Here is a 20,271-nt window from a genome sequence, read left to right as displayed (position 1 = left end):
CCAGCAGAAGAGCATTGGAAGAACGGGTGGGGGGTGGGGGGGTTGTGCCTCTGGAGTAGCTGTTGCTGGGGGCAAGTCCGCTGCTGCTCTGATACAGCAGCCTGGAGAACAGACTCAGAATTCTCCTAGTCCAGTGTTTAGGTTCACCTGTTGTCACTCCCAGTAGGCTGGAACTGTGGGAAAGAGACTGCAAGTGGTGTCTTTGTTTCTAAACTTTCAATTTCATATGAGCATATTTTTCAATAAAAAGGAGTTTTTACTGAAGTGTGTGCACAAAGGTTGCTTGTGCCTCAGGCGGAAGGATGAGAGCTCCCTGTCCCCTCTGTCCATCCTGGAGGCCNGAGCATTGGAAGGACGGGTGGGGGGTGGGGGGGTTGTGCCTCTGGAGTAGCTGTTGCTGGGGGCAAGTCCGCTGCTGCTCCGATACAGCAGCCTGGAGAACAGACTCAGAATTCTCCTAGTCCAGTGTTTAGGTTCACCTGTTGTCACTCCCAGTAGGCTGGAACTGTGGAAAAGAGACTGCAAGTGGTGTCTTTGTTTCTAAACTTTCAATTTCATATGAGCATATTTTTCAATAAAAAGGAGTTTTTACTGAAGTGTGTGCACAAAGGTTGCTTGTGCCTCAGGCGGAAGGATGAGAGCTCCCTGTCCCCTCTGTCCATCCTGGAGGCCAGTCAGCCCCTGGTGTCCCCAGCACCTTGGTTTTAGGTTCCTAAGGGGTATTTTTAGACCTGGCAGCATCCAGTTCAGTAGGCGAAGGTGCTCCTTCCCTTTGGTTAAATCAGCATCATAGTGACTACTTTGTTCACTCCTGAACTAGGCAGGTTACTGTGTTCACACTTCCATTCTCAAAAACATTCTGCCCTGGAGTTCACTTGGCTTTATACACGGTCACCAGTTCTTCCCAAGCACGGCTGCAAAACCTCCCGGACCATTTTCTATGTGGTCCAGAAAGAGCCCGGCAGAGCCCGTCTCAGGGTAGGCTGCTGTTCTCATCTGCTTGTGCAGCTGTGTATTGAGACCCCTTCGGGGCTGGTTCTCCTCTCGGGCAGGGTTCCATGATTCCTAGATCCGTGGTAAAATTAGATGACTTCCTTGTTAAAGAGGACTGCGTCCGGTGACTTCTGGGAGCAGGAGCTCGGGAGGGCTTATGCTCTGAGATGACGTGCCTAAGAGGCAGTTTGGCTTGGGATGTGAAATCCTAGGTAGAAAATCCGGAACTTGAAGGTGTTCCTCTACTCCTGTGTTCAAAGTGTGACATCTGATGCAATTTTACTGCATTGGATTTGTTTCACTTGTGATTTGTTTCCCTGTTTCCTTCTGCTCTTAGAGTTGTTCTAAAATGGCATGACTGCTTTGAGCTCTGGCAAGCTGGAAAGTATTTTTCCGTTTCTGACCGTAGATGCCACTCCCCCGCCCCTTTTGTTTGTTCTGGAAACTCCATGAGACGCTGCAGCTGCTGGATGGAGCCTCTGACCTTTTTTTTTTTCTTTGTGGGAGATTTCTGTACATGGTCATTCAGTCTTCCTGTTGCATTTTATGTCTGGCTAACTTGCCTGCCTGCACTTCACTGCTGCCTGGATTCTGCAAGGTCCTTAGTCCCCTGGCTCACCAGGGTTCACCCACAGTCCCCTGAGGCAGGTGCCTGCCCCCCACTGCCTCCTACCCACCATTGACACTGCAGGAGTCTCAGCCATTTTCCTCCTGTTTTCATTCTTATAGCTTCCTCATTTTTATTCCTATTCTGCCTTCTTACCAGGTTGGAGGAAGAAGAAGAGATGAATGTGATCATGTGCAAATAATGTGCTTTTTAATCCTGAAATTGGTGGGTCGTTGCTAGGCCTGGTTACTGGGGATTCAATGTATAAAAATCCTTGAGGGTTTTTTTTGAGTTTTCAAGCATTTTTTTATTATACCAATAAAGAGTCGTATTCTGCTTAAAAATCCCAGAGGCACTTGTCAGAGATAAACCAAAGGAGGGACGGAGAGAGATGAAGGAAGACACCAGGGGGCTCAGAGATAACTGCCCCCAGATGCTTGGCTTTCTCGAAAGTGGTAAATGACCCACGGTGGACCAGTTCGTTCCTTGAGTCTTGCTGGTTTAAAGGAATTTCAACAGCCCCTGCCAAATACGTTCTTTGTTTTGAGCCTCAAGTGTTAGTCTGGGGGGCCAGTCTGCCTTTGGGACCAGTGCCTTTGATGGCATTTATGGAATTTCCTGGGAGTGGAATCAACTTGCAGCGAGAGGTACTAGCTGAAAGGGAAAGCAAGAAACCCTTGAAGATGTCCCCAGATGAACCAGTTTGTGTCAGCACACCTGTTTTCTTCTGTGACCCGAAACACTTTTTGATGCCGCCTTTCTGGAATGTGACAGCTCAGACCAGGTAGCCTCTGTTGCTTTTGCTCCCTGGTGGATGTCAGGAGGTCTGACTGGTCACAGCAAGCACGCCCTCCCTGCCCAGGGTCTGGCTGAAGCCAGACTTTGGCGTGAGGAGCTGCTTCGTCTCCCTTCTCCTCCTCCCTGGGCCTGAAATCTAAGGATCAGGTAGTTTGGTGCAAGATAATTAAAGTAACAGCTGACAAACTCACTTTTTTAAGAAATTGGGCATTAAGTTTTAAATGCATAATGTGCTTTTGAATCGGCCCCCGGGTATAGATGAAGTGTTAAAAAATGCCAGTTCTTTTCCCCCAATGTAGAGCGAAGTCCAAAGTGAGTACCAACGTAAAAGGAATTTTGTGGAGCGGCTGTTTTACACTTGACGTGCTGTGTGTTTCAGGGATGACTGGCATCCATCTAGTCACGGCACACTTGTCAGGGAGCCACCACAAAGAAAGCTCCTGCATAAACCCAGAGCTAAGCTTTCGGAAAGGAAATCGAGGACACCAAGCGCTTGTGTCACCTGCAGTCGGCCTGCAGCCAGAGTCACCCCCTCACGCCGGTTTTGGAGCTGATAGCAGCCCTAGGAATCCTCTGACTAGCCGTTGTCCCCGTTGCAAGGTCGCGGCCTTCCTCTGGCTCCGCTGACTGTGGTCCTCTGGTTGGAGTCCCCAGCCGGCGTGCCGCCCCCGGGCGTCTATCTCAGGGGCATGCCAGCAGCCTGGTGGGGCGCCTGCCAGCTGCATAGGCACAGCCACCAAAGAAGGACAGGCACTCAATCCAGCAAGAACCTCGTCAGCCACCGAGCGGGCTGAGGCATGCTGGGTGTTTCTCTTTCCAGCGTAGTTTCAGTGATATATTTCCCCAAACCCTTAGGCCCCATGAGAAAAGGCCAGGATTTGGGATCTTACACTGCTTGGCTCAATTCCCTCTAAATACACACCAGCAGTTTCACGCTGCAGGCTCCGGTCGCAGGAGGGAGGTGAAGAAAGACCTCGGATTTCTAGAAAGTTTTATTGCAGTTGCTTCTGAATAGTTTCGTTTTTCTTTTTGGGGGAACCTGGAAGTCAAAGCCCACGTTTCTGTAAGTAATTCGCATGCTATTGCTCTCCTGAGGCTGAAATCTTGGGGCTGGGAGGTTTTTTGTTGCATGTACCCTGTGATTTTAACTTTTAATAGAAATGATTTAGACTCGATTTGAAAGAGTGCTTCCCGACTGTGACGAGGCAGAAACTCTGAAATGGAATCAAAGAACAAATGACCATGACTCACTCCATAAAGCTTCCTAGTAGAAGTTTTTTTAATCCTCCACCAAGGATCTGTTGATTGCTTTTTAGAGAGCGAAGAAGGGGGATAGAGAGAGAGAGACATCACTGGGTTACCTCCTGTACATGCCCCTGCTGGGGGTTGAACCCACAGCCCTGTCTGTGCAGGGTGTCACTCTGACAACCAACTGAGCCACCTGGCCAGGGCTTTTTTTCTTTTTCTTTTCTTTTCTTTTTTGTTTAATTCAAGCTTCCTACTAGCTTTGCATTAAGCCCAGTTATAACAATTCTAATATCGTGGCAAACAATAGTAGTGTGAGTTATTTCTGTGCTTTGGTACCAAGGACCTATGGGAAAAAAGAAAGAGCAAAGCAATTTTTTATTGACAACTATCTTTGTTTGTCAGCGTATTTACTTACAGGTAGTCAAAGAACTCCTCAATGACAAAAAGAATTAGCTGTTAGCTTCGACCTAAACCAGAGGAAAATGAAGTTCCTTTTGTGTTTTCGTCCAGGCATTAGAGAGGGTTCCATTAAAAGGAAGCTGTTTCAGCCCTGGCTGGTGTGGCTCAGTGGACTGACCACCAACCTGCAAACCAAAACATCGCCAGTTGGATTTCAAGTCAGGGCACAGGCCTGGGTTGCGGGCCAGGTCCCCAGGTAGGGGGCCTGTAACAGGCGGCCAATTGTCATTTCTCTCCTTCTATTTCTCCCATCCTTCCCCTCTCTGTGGGGTGGGGGGGAGGGGGACAAGGACCCTCCTTCGTTCAGTCCTACTTAATGAGCGAACTTGCACACCAGACGCAGGAAGGAATCGGGAAGGAGGGCAGTGGCATTGCCCTGCGGAATTCAGCAATGCTCTGGCTTCTCTGGCCCCGCGGGTCCTTCCCAGACACACTCACATGGAGCCGCCCCGGAGAGCAAGAACTGGGTGTAAAGCGTCGGGGCCACAGGATCTTGTATCCAGTTACTGGCAGAGTCATTTGCAGGATCTTGGCGGCCATGAAGCACACACCCCTGACTCAGCTCTCTGCCGGCTCTTAGCTTTCATTCACATGCTTTGCAGTTCATCTGAAAACACATTGAGAGAGCGTCTACTTTACATCGAGACGTTACCTTCCGGAGCACCTCATGGCTCACTCTGAGCTGTTGTTTCAGTGCTTTGGGATGCAGTGTTGTACTGAGTCACCACTCAGTAGGTAGCAAGGCCAATAATTTGGAGATTTTGTTAGCTGCCCTGCTCTGACGTCAGTTTCTGTGGTTATGATTTTCCAGCTAGTCCTCGACTTGGTAAACGTGGACAAAGCCTCCGTGTGAGATTTAAGCACAGTAATTACATTCCTGAAGGGGAAGCTAAGGCTCAAGGGTACCAAACCAGAAATCCAAAAATACTAAGCCACGCCGCAGTCACCACGCCTAAAATAGCAGCCGCTTGGAATGGTGATCCTCTGACGGGGCACATACAAACTTTATTCCTCGTCAGACAGCAATGCTGGGGGTAATGAAGGGCAAAGGGGTGACGAAATGGGCAACTTTCCTAGAAGAATCGTTTAGAAATGTCACAGGACATCAGTCAGTAGCTTTGATTTTATGGTGCTCCTTTTTGTTGTTGTTGTCACTTTAAATCCTTCCCTTGGGAATGCCCATGAGGTATCCGTATAATTGGAATTTAGTAATATCAATATCTAAAGTGTCTCAGTAGTATCTTCTCTAAAACAACCAGGGGAGTATGTGTTCTTGGTAATTCTTTTCTTTTTTAATTTTTTTCCACATTTCTTATTGTTCAAGTACAGTTGTCTCCATTTTCTTGGTAATTAACATTTCAGGATAATACCCTTTAAAAATTTTTAACTTTGAAAAAAAACTGGTCCATGGTTTACCAAACACACTGAATTTTTTGTTGAGGGTCTCAGTAACATGTTTTTTTTTTTTTACAAGTGTTAGTACGTCTTAGGTATTAGCAGGAAATTGCTGCATTTTAATGTTTCTATTTTACTTTATTTTTTAATGGGTTTTGATTTTTTAGGGTGCAGTTCAAGCTGTTTACTAAAGCAGCTTGATCCTTTTCTCAGACCTTCTATAGGTGTTCACATGTGTTTTTTTTCTTGTCTAAACCTGGCTTCTCCTAACTCTATTTCTCTCCACTCCGGAGCTGGCTACTCAAGGACATTTTTAACCGAAAGTAAAGAGGCGCTGCCACAATCAGGCACAAAGTCCTGGGCCTCCAGAAGTACAGACGGACAGATGGACAGACGGATGCCTCATGAGAACTGCTACCCTCAGTTTAATTCTGTCAGTGAGCTTGTTATTAACTGCCTTGAATTCTTTGAACAATAGTGAGATTAAAATCCTAAACAAAATATTTTAGGTGTTCCACCCAAACAGAAGTCACTGGCTTCTAACCTTGGCGCGGGGCACTGAAGACTAGGGCTGGCTCCAACCCTGCAGGGGTTTTCACCGCACTGGGGAAGTCGGAGGTGTGGGCGGATAAATACTATGGGCAGAAGAAGGTATAAGGTCCAGCAAGTGCATGAAGGAAAGGCAGGTGGATTCCAGAGCAGGTGAGGCTTGAGCTGGGTGTTGAGTGAGGATGGGGGAGGGGTGGGGAGGAGACAAGTAACCCAGGGGGAGGCACAGCAAATCTGCCACCATTTAAGGGTCATTTTCCTCATTTGTGGAAAGAACGGAGCTTGGCTGGAGCTCTGAGAGTAATTGCAACTTGCCTTCCTAGAGCCTTCCTTTCACACAATTAACTCAAAGGCCTCAAGGTCTCTGTCTGCTGGAGAAACATCTTAAAATAGACCTTTGAGTCCATCCAGGCTTTTCAGCATTGCTTGAACTTGGGCTGTCATTAGGGACTATCCCCGTAAATGTAAACCTCCATTTAAAAGCGACTTATGATGTGGGTGGCAAGGCTCTAGGGAAAACGGGCGGGGGGGGGGAGAAACACCGGGGATCCCAGAGTCGAGCTCCCAATGGCCTCAAGTTCCTCTCTGTAGCATCTCTGCTTGTCTGGACTCTGCCTTGAATGCCTACCACCAGCCTCCAGTGGCCCAAGAACACTTTTGAGGTGGAGGCTCATGCACCATACTGGGGGACAACGTTGAACTTACAGCCCTGGACTGACGCCTCACCTGACTAGAATGGATCCCAGTAGTGTTCTCTTCTGCTCTCATGCCCCAGGCTGATGAGCTTAATTTTATCTTTCTAGATGGTAAGACATGGTCTTCTTGCCCAATGGATTTAAGTTATGTAGTCAGAATATGAACGATATGGTAGGAGGAAAATGTTTTACCCCTGGCTGGGTGGCTTAGTTGGTTGAGTGTCATTTCCACATACCAAAAAGTTGTAGGCCCAATCCCTGGGCAGGGCACATACAAGAGGCAACCAGTCAATGTTTTTCTCTCACATCAATGTTTCTCTCTCGCTCTCTAAAAAAAATATATCAATAAACCTATTTTTCTTAAAGGGACATATTTTAAAATCAATGACAAAATGAAAAGGGGGCCAAAGAAAAATACAGGCAGAATGGAGAAATGGCCAAGGAGGGAAGAGTGTGTGCAGATAAGGAGGGTGTACAGGACAGTGCACAACTGTTCAAGCAAAGTGAAAACAATAGGTGCTAAGCTGTCCCCAAAAGGAACTGTTTTCTTCTGGGAGAGCGAAGTTTTTCCAGGCCTTTGGTTGGAAATGTGGTAAGTGGGGGCTCCCCGCGGGCTCTCATTCTTGGGGCATGAGCCCCCCAGGCCAGCCTCGAAGGTGACGCTGCTGTTTGCTTCCAGGGACAATGAATCGCCCCTCTGGGGACACCGGCTCTCATGACGCTGCTGAAGATAGAAAGCTTTACATCGTGGATTCCATAAACGACTTGCACAAGCTAAACCTCTGCCCTGCCGAGTCCCAGCGACTGTTCTGTACGTGCGCCCGCCCAGGCCGGTGGCCCTGCCGCTGGGTTGCCTGAGAATAGCAGAGGCTCGTCCAGATGCGTGGGTGTGGGGAGGGCAGGTGGGCCTTGGAAACAGCTGTGCCCAAGAGCTGCTGCTGATTATTAGGCCGCATTTGCCTTCACATTTGCCTCTGAATAGTACGCAGGCCATGGGTCTTCTTGGCTCCTAAGTAAGAGCTGAACCCTTGTCCTCGAAGTTCTGAGAAGTCCCTTCGGAGTTTCTCTCTCTGGAAAGTTGGGGGAGAGGCTCTTGGGCCTTGTCGTATCCACAGGCAGGTCATAGTGGGAGACCCCTTTCCCAGAGTGAATTGCTGAGACAGTGTTCCACACATTTATCTCGGTTTTAAAAAAAATCATTAAACTGTTGTTGGTCAAAAAGGTCCACTTCGTTTTCTAACAAGTGACAAATTGCCCCAATGAAAGAGCTAGGGGGAAAAAAAGGCAGGGCATGGGGGAAAGCAAAACAAAAAAAAGTCTGCTGAATACAGACTGTGTATCTTGTCCCCCACATGTTGTAGACAATGCCCCATCTTTTCTAGTTTAAACGCTGACATTTAAACACAGGTGTTAGCGGCACACTCGGTCTTCGCTTCACGGGTACTCTAGACTCGTACAGCCCCAATTTTATATCTGTTCTGTACTCTTCCTGAATCTTGCTTTTCTTTTTATTTTAAAGTGTTAAGTTTTTCTTTAACCTGTTTTAATCGCAGCAGTCAGTCTCAGTAAAAGTAGGTGTTTGGGTGCCAGCTGATGGGGTTGCTCTGATTCAGAAGCAAAGGCTGTCAGTGGGAGGGGGCGGTGATGTGAGGCGTGTGGGCCACGAGCCACCTGCCTGGGATCAAGCAGCACAGCCGGTGGGACAGAAGCAAAGTCGGAGAGAATAAACACCAATCCAGGCCCTTCCGGTGACCCCAGTTTCCGTACTTGGTATTCAGTTTAATTTCCGGGGTTACTAGGCAGGCCTTCAAAGTGATGATGACAGGCAGACAACCCACGGTTTTGGTGGAAGCTGGCTGTTTTTACAAGCATAGCCACACTCCCAGTTCAAGTTGGAAAGAATCTTGTTTCCAGAGCATGTCTGTCCTGAAGACCCCTTTACGAAACTAAAATCTACCAGGGCCGTTTTTTGTTCATATGGGTCCAGGCTCAGCGCGTGTTCCCTACAGGGAGAGCAGTCTCCTGGGAGAGAGCCCAGGGCTGGGGTCCCACAGCCCACTGCCTTTCCTCCTGGGTCACGTTGGGAAAAGGGCGACAGAGACTCCACTCTGAACCTTTAACTTCTTTATCCCCTCCATCCCCACCCCCCAAAAATCGAAGTTCTGCAACTTCAGCGTTAACACGATCCTCAAAGAACTTTCAGACTGGGTAAGGAGCTAGCTGGGCCATGCTCGTCCTTTGAATATGGATATGGAAGAACGTAAAGAATCCCCAAAGAGGGGGCTCCGCGCAAAGTCATGCCTTAGACCCCACTTTGCGGAGTGATTAGAGGGGGCGCACCGCTAGGACTGTCCCGTTTTGCTACCGGCTGTGTGTTTTGTGATCCCCGCTGTCTGTCTCTTTCCTGTTAGTGCCTGCGGAGAAAGTCCCAGGGGGCGGCGCCGCCGCGGGAAGTGGGAGCTACGGCCTGTTTTTCCTGGGGCTGATTGTTGTGCTCCTCCTCAGCCTGGCGCTCGTCTCCTTCGTGATCTTTCTAATAAGTGAGTACCGTGAGCAGGCGGGCTCTTGTTGCTCGCAGGCGCTTGCTTCGTGGCTGATGCTTTGTTGGTCACCCAGCACTCCGCCCCGCCCCCCACCCTGTACCGGAAGTTCACAAGGACCTACATTAAATATTGCTACAACGCTTGAATTTCTCCCTTGAATAGCTGTCAAGTGGTACGTAGTTTATTCTCGTGAATTCTAGGCTTCCTTAATCCAATGCATAGGCGTGGAGTTTCCATGAATTCAGGTCTGTAACATATAGTCACATTTGGTGTCCAACTCCTTCAGGCGGATTACTCTTCTGAAGTGTTGTGCCAACCTCAGCTGGTGCTTCGCACACCTCGTTGGCCCAGGCTGGGGAGCTCAGTTGGCTGGAGCCAAGGTTGTGTCTGAATGCACTGTCAGGGCATATGCAAGGGTCAACCAGTGAGTGCATAACTTAGTGGAGCAACACTTTGATCTCTCTCTCCTTTCCACGCTAAAATTAATAAATAAAAAAATTAAAAAACAAAGCAAAACAAAAATATCATCCTGCCATGCCCTTTTGGGTAATGACTAGTTAATACCCAGTCAGACTTTTGGGGCATCCTAGCCATGCCTACGGGCATGGCAGCAACCCAAAGGAACTTTTTCTTCGGTGCATGGTGAGTAGTAAGATGAAGGATGATGACGATGATGAAGACGCTATGTGTTGGGTGCTCACTCTGTCCAGGACACCAAGCTGACTACTTGATACCTGTTTGCTCAATGCTGAAACTCTAAGCCTGAGAGATTAATGAATGTGCCCAAGGTCACACAGCTAACAAGTGCTGGATCAGGGCTCACAGACATCAGAGGCTAGGCACTTTAGTACCATTATTCTACCCCTCTGGTATGAAGAAGGTTTATTGTATATTTGCTTTAGTGTTTTCTATTGAGGGCAAAGCTGTACTAACAAACAGAAGGAAGACTTGAATAAATAAGTATCTTTTTATTGGACAATTACTCTGTGCCAGGCGCATAAATTCATTAACTTAAATTCTTTCTCTACCTCTCAAGGTAGTGCCTAATATTCCAAATTTTGCTGATAAAGGACCATGGTCCAGAGAGTTCAACTCTCCACATTTTCCCAGCAGAACTGGGGTTCATGCCTGCCCCGTGTGGCTCCAGATGCACTTTACTGCTGAAGTTCTCACAGGTTGGCATGAGAGGTTGTGACACAAAGTCACTTGATGGGTGATTTAATCCTCAGCAATTCTTTCCCGGGCCTGTTGGCTGCATGGGCTGTAGGAGTGGGGGTTCGCCAAGGGGGCTTTTCAGGGCTCAGGCTGTGACCAAATGCAGGTCCAGCCAAGCTCATGAGACAGGTGCTGGTGAGAAGGAAAATGGTTTATTCAAGTGCCAGTCACCTGAGCACATGGGGGACTCTTGTCCCAAAGCCCATCTCCATGTCTCAGAGGTTTTTATGGGGCCGGAGAGGGGAACAGAACCAGGAGATCAAGGGAGGGGGTTGCAAAGGGGCCAGAGGCGTGCAGACGAGCATTGTCAAGAACATGGAAACTGGTCAAGCGATGGTCTGGAGTGCGTCATCCTGGTTTCATGGTTGAAGGTCAGCAAATCTCCCAGAGCTGGGATGCCTGAAGGTTGGAGTCTGTATCTGTTAAAGTTATTTTCCAGGGTTTTATACAAACATGCTGTTCATCTATAAGCTGCATATTAGTCAGAGTCCCCACTTACAGAAACAATGTCACAAGAATGGTGGGGTGGGATCCAGTCTCCCACAGGTACAATTCCCCATGGTTACAAGCTGAGCACTCACACGGGGCTCTGACGCTGGAAACCAATGTAACATTCTGCTTTCCATTTTGAAGTTCAGACTGGAAACAAGATGGACTACATGCTGCAAAGACTGGCGGCAGAGAGAAAGGACATAGATGATCTCAAGAAACTCAACAGCATGATTGTAAAGCGACTCAACCAACTGGACTCAGGACAGAACTGAAAAGATGATCTTCCAGGAGCACCTGCTAACTCCGTGCTTCTGCTGTGCCGGGCGTGTTCGAGGCTGGGAGCTGGGCCCAGCATTTCTGCTGAGGGTGGGTTATCTGGATGGGGAGCCTGCCCTGGGGCCGCCTTCCTGCTACAGAGATGTGAACCACTCCAAGGCCAGGGAAGGGGTGCATAGTGGCCACAGGGACTTATTTTATGGCCAGGTCCTTCAGGTTTAATGGGATGAAGTGGGTGGCTGGCATGAAGGACGACCAATAAGAAGCAAGATAATTCAGCCCTATAACACAATGTCTCTGACAACGGTGCTCTGTCACCAGAACAGCGAGATGTGCCGCGCCTCCTGTGCCTTCATAAACTCCCACAGAGAAGGACAGCATCTGTGGTCAAGGGAACCGACTGACAAGCAATCTTTTTAATAAAAGAAATTCTGCTCAGGTGATTAAACTTGGATTCTTATTTCCCCAGGGATGGGCAATGGGCGGACTGCAGGGCTGGTTGCCTCCTGGTATTTATGCTGGTAGTCACCTATGTGTGGTTGGGAGGAGTCAAAGGGGAGGCCCAGTTTATTCCACCAGCATTTATGGGGCTTTCTGCAAACTGCCCACTGTGGAGAGGCTTACACTCCAGTGGGGAGCAGAGGAGCTGTATCACTATATACATAAACACTGAAGCTTTGTTGGCTTTGTTTCTCACGGGAAAAAAATCCTTCAGTACCACGCTGATTAACTTGGAAGAAATCTGGTCCATCTGTGTCCAGATTAAACTGCAGTAGGAGATGGTACATCTGGAATATTTGGAACCTGCCTGGTGTTGGCACAAAAGATGAGGCATACAGTTTGTAAGATGCAGTGTTGTAAAAAAATGAGCTTTAAAAGCTCTGTAACACTAAATAGTTAATGAAACAAACACAAGATGTTTTACTTATCCATTTTCACACTCAAAAAACACTTGTCCTGCATGCTCCCATGCTTAAAATTGATAGCTAACACACAGAATATTTAAAAAATCTGAAATATGGGTTTACTGGAAAATGCTTAGTGACCTGTTGAGGGGACATGGGAAAACAATCACTGGGATTCGCCATGGCATTGTTTCAGAAATCTTAGAGGAAGAGCCGATTTTTTCCCTAGAGTATGTTGGTGCTTGTTCTGTGTTTTGAAACATCTTTCTGCCTGAACAGTGGATGCATCTTGTGCTCAGGAAGAAATGATTTTTATTCCAAGGAATGAGCGGTTCTTACAACACCACCAAGTTGTGTCCAACCCATCCTTCACCCCCCTTTGGGGTTCCATCCTTCCGGACAGACCCGCCCGGTGTGACCTGTGGGGCCCAGGCCTGGAGAACTCCTGTCGGCATGTCCCAGGCATTTGCATCCACGGAGAACAGCTCTTGTGGACCCAGCTTTCACATACTGGCCGGCTGCATGTCATGCTTTTTTTCTTTTTTCTTTTTTTTTTGGTGGAAAAGGGAGGAACGTTGGTGTGCATGTCACCTGGACTGAGTGGAAATACTGTGCCATGATAGCCTGTGTTTGTTGCTTGAAAAGATTGTTTTCATGCAAACAGATCGCTCTGCATCAGGGTGTCTAAACTAATTTTCTACCAGCTTGAAGGAATGACTCCACTGAACGTCAGCAGAGGGTGACCAGAGGGAGAGCATCTTCAGAGGAGGCTGCTGATCTGCTTTCTCTGTGAATGGGTTTGCCCCGAGGCAGCTGGGACACGGAGAGAGAGTGTCAGGACCATGAGCTAGCCTTCTGCAGGGTCAGGAGATGCATTTAAAAAGATGTTTATCTTTAGAGAGAGAGGAAGGGAGGGGGAGAGAGAGAAACGTCGATGTGAAAAAGATATACTGACTGGTTACCTCTCATATGTACCCAGCTGGGGACTGAACCCACAACCCAGGCGTGTGCCCTGACTGGGAATTGAACTGGTGACTTTTTGCTTTGTGGGATGATGCCCACCTCACAGATCCACACTGGTCACGGCAGGAAGTGCATTTTTTTAAAAAAGAGGAAACATGAAAATACACTTATTGGCGTCCCTGTGTTCACGTATTCTCATTTGAGGGAGACAAAAGCTTCTCAGTAAACCTTTTTTAGGGAAAACATGATTGGAAGGTAAGTCTAGTTTTTACGAAGAGAAAAAGGATTCTTGGAAAACAAAGGATTGAAAGGAAAACATGACTGAAAGGATGTTTAGCAACACAGAACGAAGTCAATTTCACATGGCAAGTGGGTGTTGAGCCACAGGTGCTGGGCCCAGCAGCGAGCGCTGACACTCCCGAAAATTCGGGAGGAGACCCAGTCGCAGGCCCAGCTCCACCGGGTGAAGGAGACGTGGGTGAGAGACAGTAATGGCCTGTGGACCCCACTCTCAGAAACGCTGATGTCTCGGGCAGGGGGATGGGTACCGTGGTTTTAAGGAGCCTCGGTGAGTCTGGGGCTGTTTGGTGGGGTGGTGGCATAGGAAGTGAGCGGATTTGGAGCGAAGTCGAGCACGGATTCTGGTCCCAGGCAGGAGTCCCCGAGTGGCCATGACCTGTCTTGATGGTGTTCCTGAACCTTGGCTCCCACCCCAGTTCAGGGAGCTGGTCAGCACTCCGGAAGGGCGCTGGGGGCCACTCCGACTGCAGAGCGTGTGGAGGGAGAGCCTGCAGCAGGCGGGCAGATGACTGGAAGCACCACGGGTGATTTAATCAGGGCTCCTCACGTGCGGACAGCCTCTCGTTTCCCAGGCCCTGCAATGACCACCTGACCGTAAACGTTGCCGCAGGCAGACCATCGGAGAATCCCACTCTGCATCCTCCCAGCCCCCGACCCAGCAAACTTCTTTAGCATTGCTGGGTTGGCTTCGACTTCTGGGTTACTGTGAGTCCACCGAGGGGCACTCGAAAACGAGTTCTCGCAGACACAGACACAGCAACAATGGAAAAGACATCAGGCAGCTCCAAGGTGCCTCCTGGGACCTGCTTTCACACCTTTGTTCAGTGCAGGTGACAGAAAACCCAGGGTCCCTCCGTTGGACCTGTAGGCATCACAAAGGGAACCGTCTTCACTGTTTCCCCGCCGACTTGAACTGAACACTTCACTCATACCTCCCGGGTTTTGCCTTGCGACTGGATACGTGTGGGGTGCGGGCTTCACTGGTCTCCCCCAGGTGCTCTTAGGGCACAGTGCCTGGCTCAGGGACGCTAGACAGAGTTTCCAGGCTGGCAGCACATGGAGCACAGTGGTTCTTCATGACAGGAGAGCATGGACACCTGGTGGCAGCTGGCGGCTTCAGGGGAAGAAGGCCCATTCAGAGGAAGGAAGGAGGTGAGAGTCACAATGGAGCAGCGTGTGATGCCGGAAGGAGAGGAAACAGCTGCTTCTGTCACAGCGCAGCTGGGTGCCGTGTGGAAAGGGCTGTGAGGGTAGACGCTTCCCTAGTTGATGGTGAACCCCGTGGTGGTGGGGGGGGCGGGCAGACAGCTTGTCTGCCCAACCTGTTGTCTGGTCAGGGAGGTGGCTTTCCTCCGAGGAAGTTTCCTCCAGCTCTTACCTTCTGGGCCACCAAGTTGGGCACCTAACCCGCCTTGTAGCTTGCCTCCCATTGTGTGTCACTCTTGTCCCCCCACTTTGGGGTGAGCTCCAAGAAGGAAGCATGTCACCCAGTGAGAAGACACTGGTGACTGATACACTCCTTTCACCACATGGGCAGACACGTCACAACAGAGGCCACACTACATGATTGCCTGGTGCAGGCAGACCTTCCTGGAGGTGGGCGGAGAGAACCTTTCGCAGGGCTAACCGGCTTGCCCACCCTCGAGGTGGGCTGAGTAGAAGTCAGATTGCCAAGGCTTTTAATGTTCGGCCTTGGCAAATGAAAGCCCCACCATGAAGCCAAAAGATGCTTCTGCCATTTTGGTCAAGACCCAGGATGTTGGAAAGGGGCTTGTGGCAAGTTCAAGTGCTGCAGGCGCCCAGAGCCTGGCCCTCAGCTTTCTGACCAGCCTCCCCGACGTCCTCATCCCCAGGGATGGGGCACCGAAGAACAACAGGGTCTTTTCCAGCCCTCCCTCTGATGGGCTCCTGGAAGCTTCTCTTCATGTAGGTAATGAGTCTCTCTCTCACGACAAAACCAATGTGTGTTTTCTGAAGTGATGAGTGCTGACCCAATGTCAAAGGAGGGTTAATTAAATCCACCCCGTCTTGGGCGTCTTGATGAGCAGATCCCCCTTTTCCTTGTTGAGTATGAAAGAAAGAAAATTGACCCAAAGCAGGGGGCTCACTGCAGACCCCTAGGATATTCTACTCAGCCACGGGAGCCTCTTGCCCCAGGGCCACTGTGGCGACTGTCCTCTGGGTGAAGGCCACAGAGGACCCTGTTCCAGACTCCCTGTAAGCACCTGTGCAGCGGAAGCCCTCCTGAGTTTGCATCGCACCAGCACCTTGCGTCAGTAGCCTTGTTCTCCATGAGCCCCTTCCGTGAACTGCTCCTCACAGGCCTCCTTCCTGGTGCAAGAACCCCCGTCTGTCCCACCAAGTCTCTCCCTCACGAGATCCTGGAGTCCCTTGCAAGGGCTCAGCACTGACTCCTCACCTCCTGGCCCCTCCTGACAATTTGCAGGCAGCTCCTCTAGGTGAAGCTGATCTCCTGTGGTTTACAGACGGTTCTCATTTCAAAGATAGAAACGATAGGTGCCGTGCAGGAGATGCAGTTGCAAGCCATTGGGATGTCCTGGAGGCAGCATCCTCACCGCTGGCTGCTTCCGCCTGCCAGGCCGAGCTGTGGGCCCCCATTGGGGTGTGTGCGCAGCCAAGGGCAGAACCGCCGGTGTTTATGCTGAAGGCGCCTCTCCTCGGCAGTGGCTTTGGACTGTCGTGGAAACAGCGTGGCCTCTGTGCTTCCATCGGAAATAGAATGAAAAAAAATGGCCCCTATTTTCGGGAATGACTGCATGCTGTGCTTTTACTTGCTGCCTTTGCATTATTGATATCCCGGGGCATTCTCAACTCGACTCTCTGGAAGCGAAAGGAAACCGCTTTGCCGAGGCTTCCCGCAGGGAATGCTGCTGTGAAGGATCGGTCGTGGCCCAAGGGGGTCATTCCCCAGTCAGTCACTTAGGAACACTGGCCAGAGGAGCCCAACAGTCGGCTCTGGAGAAAGAAACACAAGATTGGAGATCTAACAATTGCTGGTTTGATAAAACAGAGAGCTGTGGTTCAGACCAATCAACAACCCTGTCATCCTGCCAGCCACACTCAAGTTTCCGCTGTGAGCGACCAGTGAGGGACAGACAAGCTCAGTGAGGGCGGGTGACTGAGTCCTAGGCCTGCAGTTTCCTCAGTAACAGGCGCATCTTTCCCTGAAGTGGGCCCTGTCCGCTGTGAAAAGCACCTTGCTCTCTCGTCCCCCTTGGCCAGAGGCCCCCTGGGGAGGCTGGTGCACACTGCCCTGCACGTGTGTCGGATGGGCCATGGCAGGTTTGCACGATGGACCTCACAGAGCGTCTTCCCTCTCGTGGACATACATACATTTTACTCGTGGTCTGTAGGATCTCTCACTGCACTGGCACTTTCTCTTGTGGACAGACAGGCCACGGCCTCTTCCGTGGCTGATGTCCTGTCAGAGAAGGCGATCAAACCCGAGGAACTTCCCACGAAGTCCACAGTCAGGGAGAAACACATTTGACTGCTCAGGTGCTTCAGCAAGCCTGTGCTGTATGGCCAGTTTCACGACCTTTTTACGGTGCTTACCACCCTCGATCCTCAGGTTTAGTTGGACACCCTCACGTTATTAAGATTCAACGAGCAAAGTTTGCAGAAACCCTTCAAAGAGCTCGGCCAAAAGCATTGCTGTTGGTTCTTTTAAATCTGAGATCCACGCCCTTTGGGCCTATGGGCTGTTTCCTTCTGAGATGAGGGACACTCTGAGCATCTGGCTCCCACTTCTTTGGATCCACAGCTGACAACAGAAGACACACGTTAACACTGGGAAGGCCTCACTACTTCTCCTGAAAGTCACCACGCTCTGGTTGAGCAATCTCTTTACAGTGTGCTCCAAGCAGCTGACAACCAAAACCCATGTTCTACAACCTGGAGATGATGTTGGCCCGCAGAGATGGCCTCGTTGGGAGGAGCCTGCCAGGTGCTGCTGAAGGCCTCGTGCGGCTCAGGTCCAGGGAATAGACTTGGGTGCATGTGTCTCACCCTAACAAGGTACCCAACCCTGACTAGGCCTGCACAGGGTCCGTCAAAAACGGAAGCAGGCAGCCTCTGCAGGAGACAGCTTTCCCGAGGTGACCAGATCAGGCCTGCACATCTCTTTTTCTCACTTGTTTGCCTTTCCTAATCTATCATGAAAGGGGGAAGCTGTTCTGGCCGTTGGTCTGTCCTCAAGAACTGGGATCTGCCCAAGAGAACAACCGACTTCGTTTCACTGCCCACAGGCGTGAGCCCCTGGTTCGGGGTGATCACATGGACTACGTTTGTTACGTTGTTTTCATCCTGTTCCGTATTCACGCTGTTCAGCTCTGCTCACCTTTGCTCTGCAGCCTGGGACACGAGCTGCTTCCTGAGCCACACGCCTTCCCTCTGGCAGGAGAGACGACAGACACCCAGAAGTCCTTCGGGTTGTGGAGGGACAAAAGGCTGCTGACATCAGAAGACCTGATGCTGATCAGGGATGTTTTCAGAGGAAGAGCTGGATGGAAAGGGGGGCAATGGTACAATTTTGGCAGCGACATAACCCTTCGGGTGGAGCCAGAGCTCTGGGGGATGTTCTTGTACCACACATGCCTGCCCTACATTTACTCCCCACCTCTGTGGTGGCAGCAGACCCCTCCTAACTTCCTCCCCCTCCGTGAGGTCCTCCTTGAACCTGTCCCATTCAGTGCGTGCACGTGCGGCTTGCACGTGCTCTGGACTGCAATCCTTTCTTTTGCCCCAGTAAACCCTTTCAGAGGCAGGATACCCAGCGATTCTGTTTTTCCAGTCGACCGCCCACACATCACTACACGTATTGCCTAATGAACACACGTCAGACTTGCAGTTTAATCCATTCATGGGGGAACCCTTAGGATGACAAAATTGCTTCAAAGGGAAATGCAGGCAACTGCCAGTGAAGAAGGCGGTGGGGTTGGGGGAGGAGGAAACTCTTGGGATGAAATCCATACATTAGCTAGGAAACTGGTTAAGATTTTGCCCCTAGCAGAGGTCATTTGCATTTTCATAGGAGATGATTTGCACCACCAGTAGAAAACATTTGCATCTCCATCAGAAAACGAGGCTTGCGGTTAGTTTTCTACAAGTTAACTTTTACCCTTAGAAGAATAGTGACCTGCTCTACCTGTCAACAAAGTTACTGGTGTCTAAGGGTCTTCTCTGATGGCACCTTGCCACAAGGCAGGCCACAGGCAATTCTTCCGCTTTACTGCCAAGTTCTGGTTCTAACTGGTGGAGTCTGGTGGTGCATGCGGTGTAGTCATCAGATGAGTCCACGAATTGAAGGATGGAAAGTGTTTGGGACTTGCCTTAGGGGACCTCTATTTTCCTGACCCCACTCCTTCCAACTCTGGTCCTAGGTAAGTTCCTGTCCTTCGTTCCTTCACCCTCCTCAATTCCGCCTGTCTGTGCACTGAGCGCTCTGTAACTTATCTGTGTAAGTGACTACCTCTCCCCACAGACTCGAGGCTTGGTTTCTTTTGTCCTCTGCATGCTGGCCCTGCAGCTCGGCTCTGGTACATCCTACAGGTTCAGTAAATGCTGGTTAAGTAACAGCATGAAGGAGGTGGGATCTGAGCCATGGTGTGAAAAAAACTATGGTGCATGCAAGGTGGTGGAGGTGGAAAGAAGGATCAGCAGCATTGAAGAACACCACACTCCACAGCGGGAGGATGGGCTTCGGAGTGGGTGGGTTTTGGTGGAGCCCAGGCCAGGCCAGGGCAGGAGCGGGCTGGCATCGCAAGCCCTGAGCACAGTAGAGGCCAGGTGCAGGGAGCCTTCTGTGAGCAGTCTGCCTCCCGCGTCCTTGGGCTGTCCTTGCCATCACTCGTGGGTAGGACACACGCCCCCTCGGTTCGCAGGAATCAGAGGGTGAAGCAAGAACCGGGAGGCGCGGGTGCAAGAAGCAATGGTTCAGGGACAGGCTCCTCCCTGCAGAAATTTTGCTCCTTTGAAAAAAAGACTCCCTAGGTCTATTCAGGGGTGACAGGACGGCCTCCCTCGCCGGGGGAGACCCCTGGCAGCTCCCCTGCCACTCGCAGGACCCGGTGGCCCATCTCAGGGTCCCGACCCAGCCGCCGAGCGCCCCCGGCCGCGCTCCAGGTGTCTGCGGGCGCGCGCCCCAGCTCGTTCTGGCCGAGGGCGGGGCGCGGGGCGGAGCTCGACGAGGCCCGTTGGGTCCCAGATCCCCGCCCGCCCGCCCGCCTCCCAGCCTGTGGCCCGGCGCCGGGAAAGTGCCTCTGCTGGGCGCCTGCGGCCGAGCGCGGGGCGCGCCCGGGGACGACGCGGAGCCATGAGCCGTCTGGCCCTGAGCGCCGCGGCGCTGCTACTGGCGCTGCTCGTGGAGGTAGGGGCCGGGCCGGGCCGGGGCCGGGGCTGCGCTGCCTGGGGCACCAACCGGAGGAGCTGGGCGGCAGGAACAATACAGGGACCGAGCGGGGGACGCCCGGGAGTCCCTCTGCGAGAACCCGAGAGGTCCGGCGGCCGACCGCCGTGCCGCCAGGTCCTGCATTACTCACGGTGCTGGAAAGTGTAGGGACCCTGGTGACGGGGAGGCTCCCCCGGCCTCTCCCCGGCGCCTGGGCGTCTCCCCTGTGTCCCCACCCAACCCCGCCCCAGCCCGGAAGGGTGCTTATTTCTCTGGCGTCCAACTCCTGCCTTGGGAGACCTGGGAGAGACCTTTCCGCACTACTCTGCCCCTCCCCCTCCCCCGAGGGGGCCCGAATCCCGTACTGGGGGCCTGGGGGAGGGGGCGTCCTGGGCGCGGCGCAGGCGCACAGAGTCGGGGTGGG

General features: G+C 51.2%; 2 protein-coding genes across 2 annotated transcripts in view; both read left to right on the top strand.

Moving 5' to 3' along the window:
* The first annotated feature begins 2,851 nt into the window (after positions 1-2,851).
* LSMEM1 (leucine rich single-pass membrane protein 1) lies at positions 2,852-11,741 on the top strand. Its single transcript, XM_037041117.1, has 4 exons — positions 2,852-3,461; positions 7,424-7,555; positions 9,156-9,284; positions 11,136-11,741. The coding sequence occupies exons 2-4, from the start codon at positions 7,429-7,431 to the stop codon at positions 11,264-11,266; spliced, it is 387 nt and encodes a 128-aa protein (XP_036897012.1). The 5' UTR covers positions 2,852-3,461; positions 7,424-7,428; the 3' UTR covers positions 11,267-11,741.
* A 7,932-nt stretch (positions 11,742-19,673) lies between these two features.
* VOPP1 (VOPP1 WW domain binding protein) overlaps positions 19,674-20,271 on the top strand; it is a 35,193-nt gene continuing 34,595 nt past the window's right edge. The window contains exon 1 of the mRNA XM_037041116.1: positions 19,674-19,826. Within this exon, the coding sequence (XP_036897011.1) occupies positions 19,773-19,826 (54 nt within the window). The 5' untranslated portion in view covers positions 19,674-19,772. The remainder of the gene's footprint in view (positions 19,827-20,271) is intronic.

This window comes from Sturnira hondurensis, unplaced genomic scaffold (assembly GCF_014824575.4).
Source record: "Sturnira hondurensis isolate 20B ecotype Veracruz unplaced genomic scaffold, ASM1482457v3 Scaffold0002840, whole genome shotgun sequence".
Taxonomy (NCBI): Eukaryota; Metazoa; Chordata; class Mammalia; order Chiroptera; family Phyllostomidae; genus Sturnira; species Sturnira hondurensis.
The sequence above is the reverse complement of the archived record's forward strand: the minus strand, read 5'-3'. Positions and strand labels throughout refer to the sequence as shown.

Excerpts from the sequence above, each read along its gene's own strand:
- LSMEM1 (XM_037041117.1), top strand. The coding sequence starts at position 7,429 with ATGAATCGCCCCTCTGGGGACACCGGCTCTCATGACGCTGCTGAAGAT. Across the intron at positions 7,556-9,155 it reads CGAGTCCCAGCGACTGTTCT|TGCCTGCGGAGAAAGTCCCA; the intron begins GTACGTGCGCCC and ends CTTTCCTGTTAG. Across the intron at positions 9,285-11,135 it reads CTTCGTGATCTTTCTAATAA|TTCAGACTGGAAACAAGATG; the intron begins GTGAGTACCGTG and ends TCCATTTTGAAG.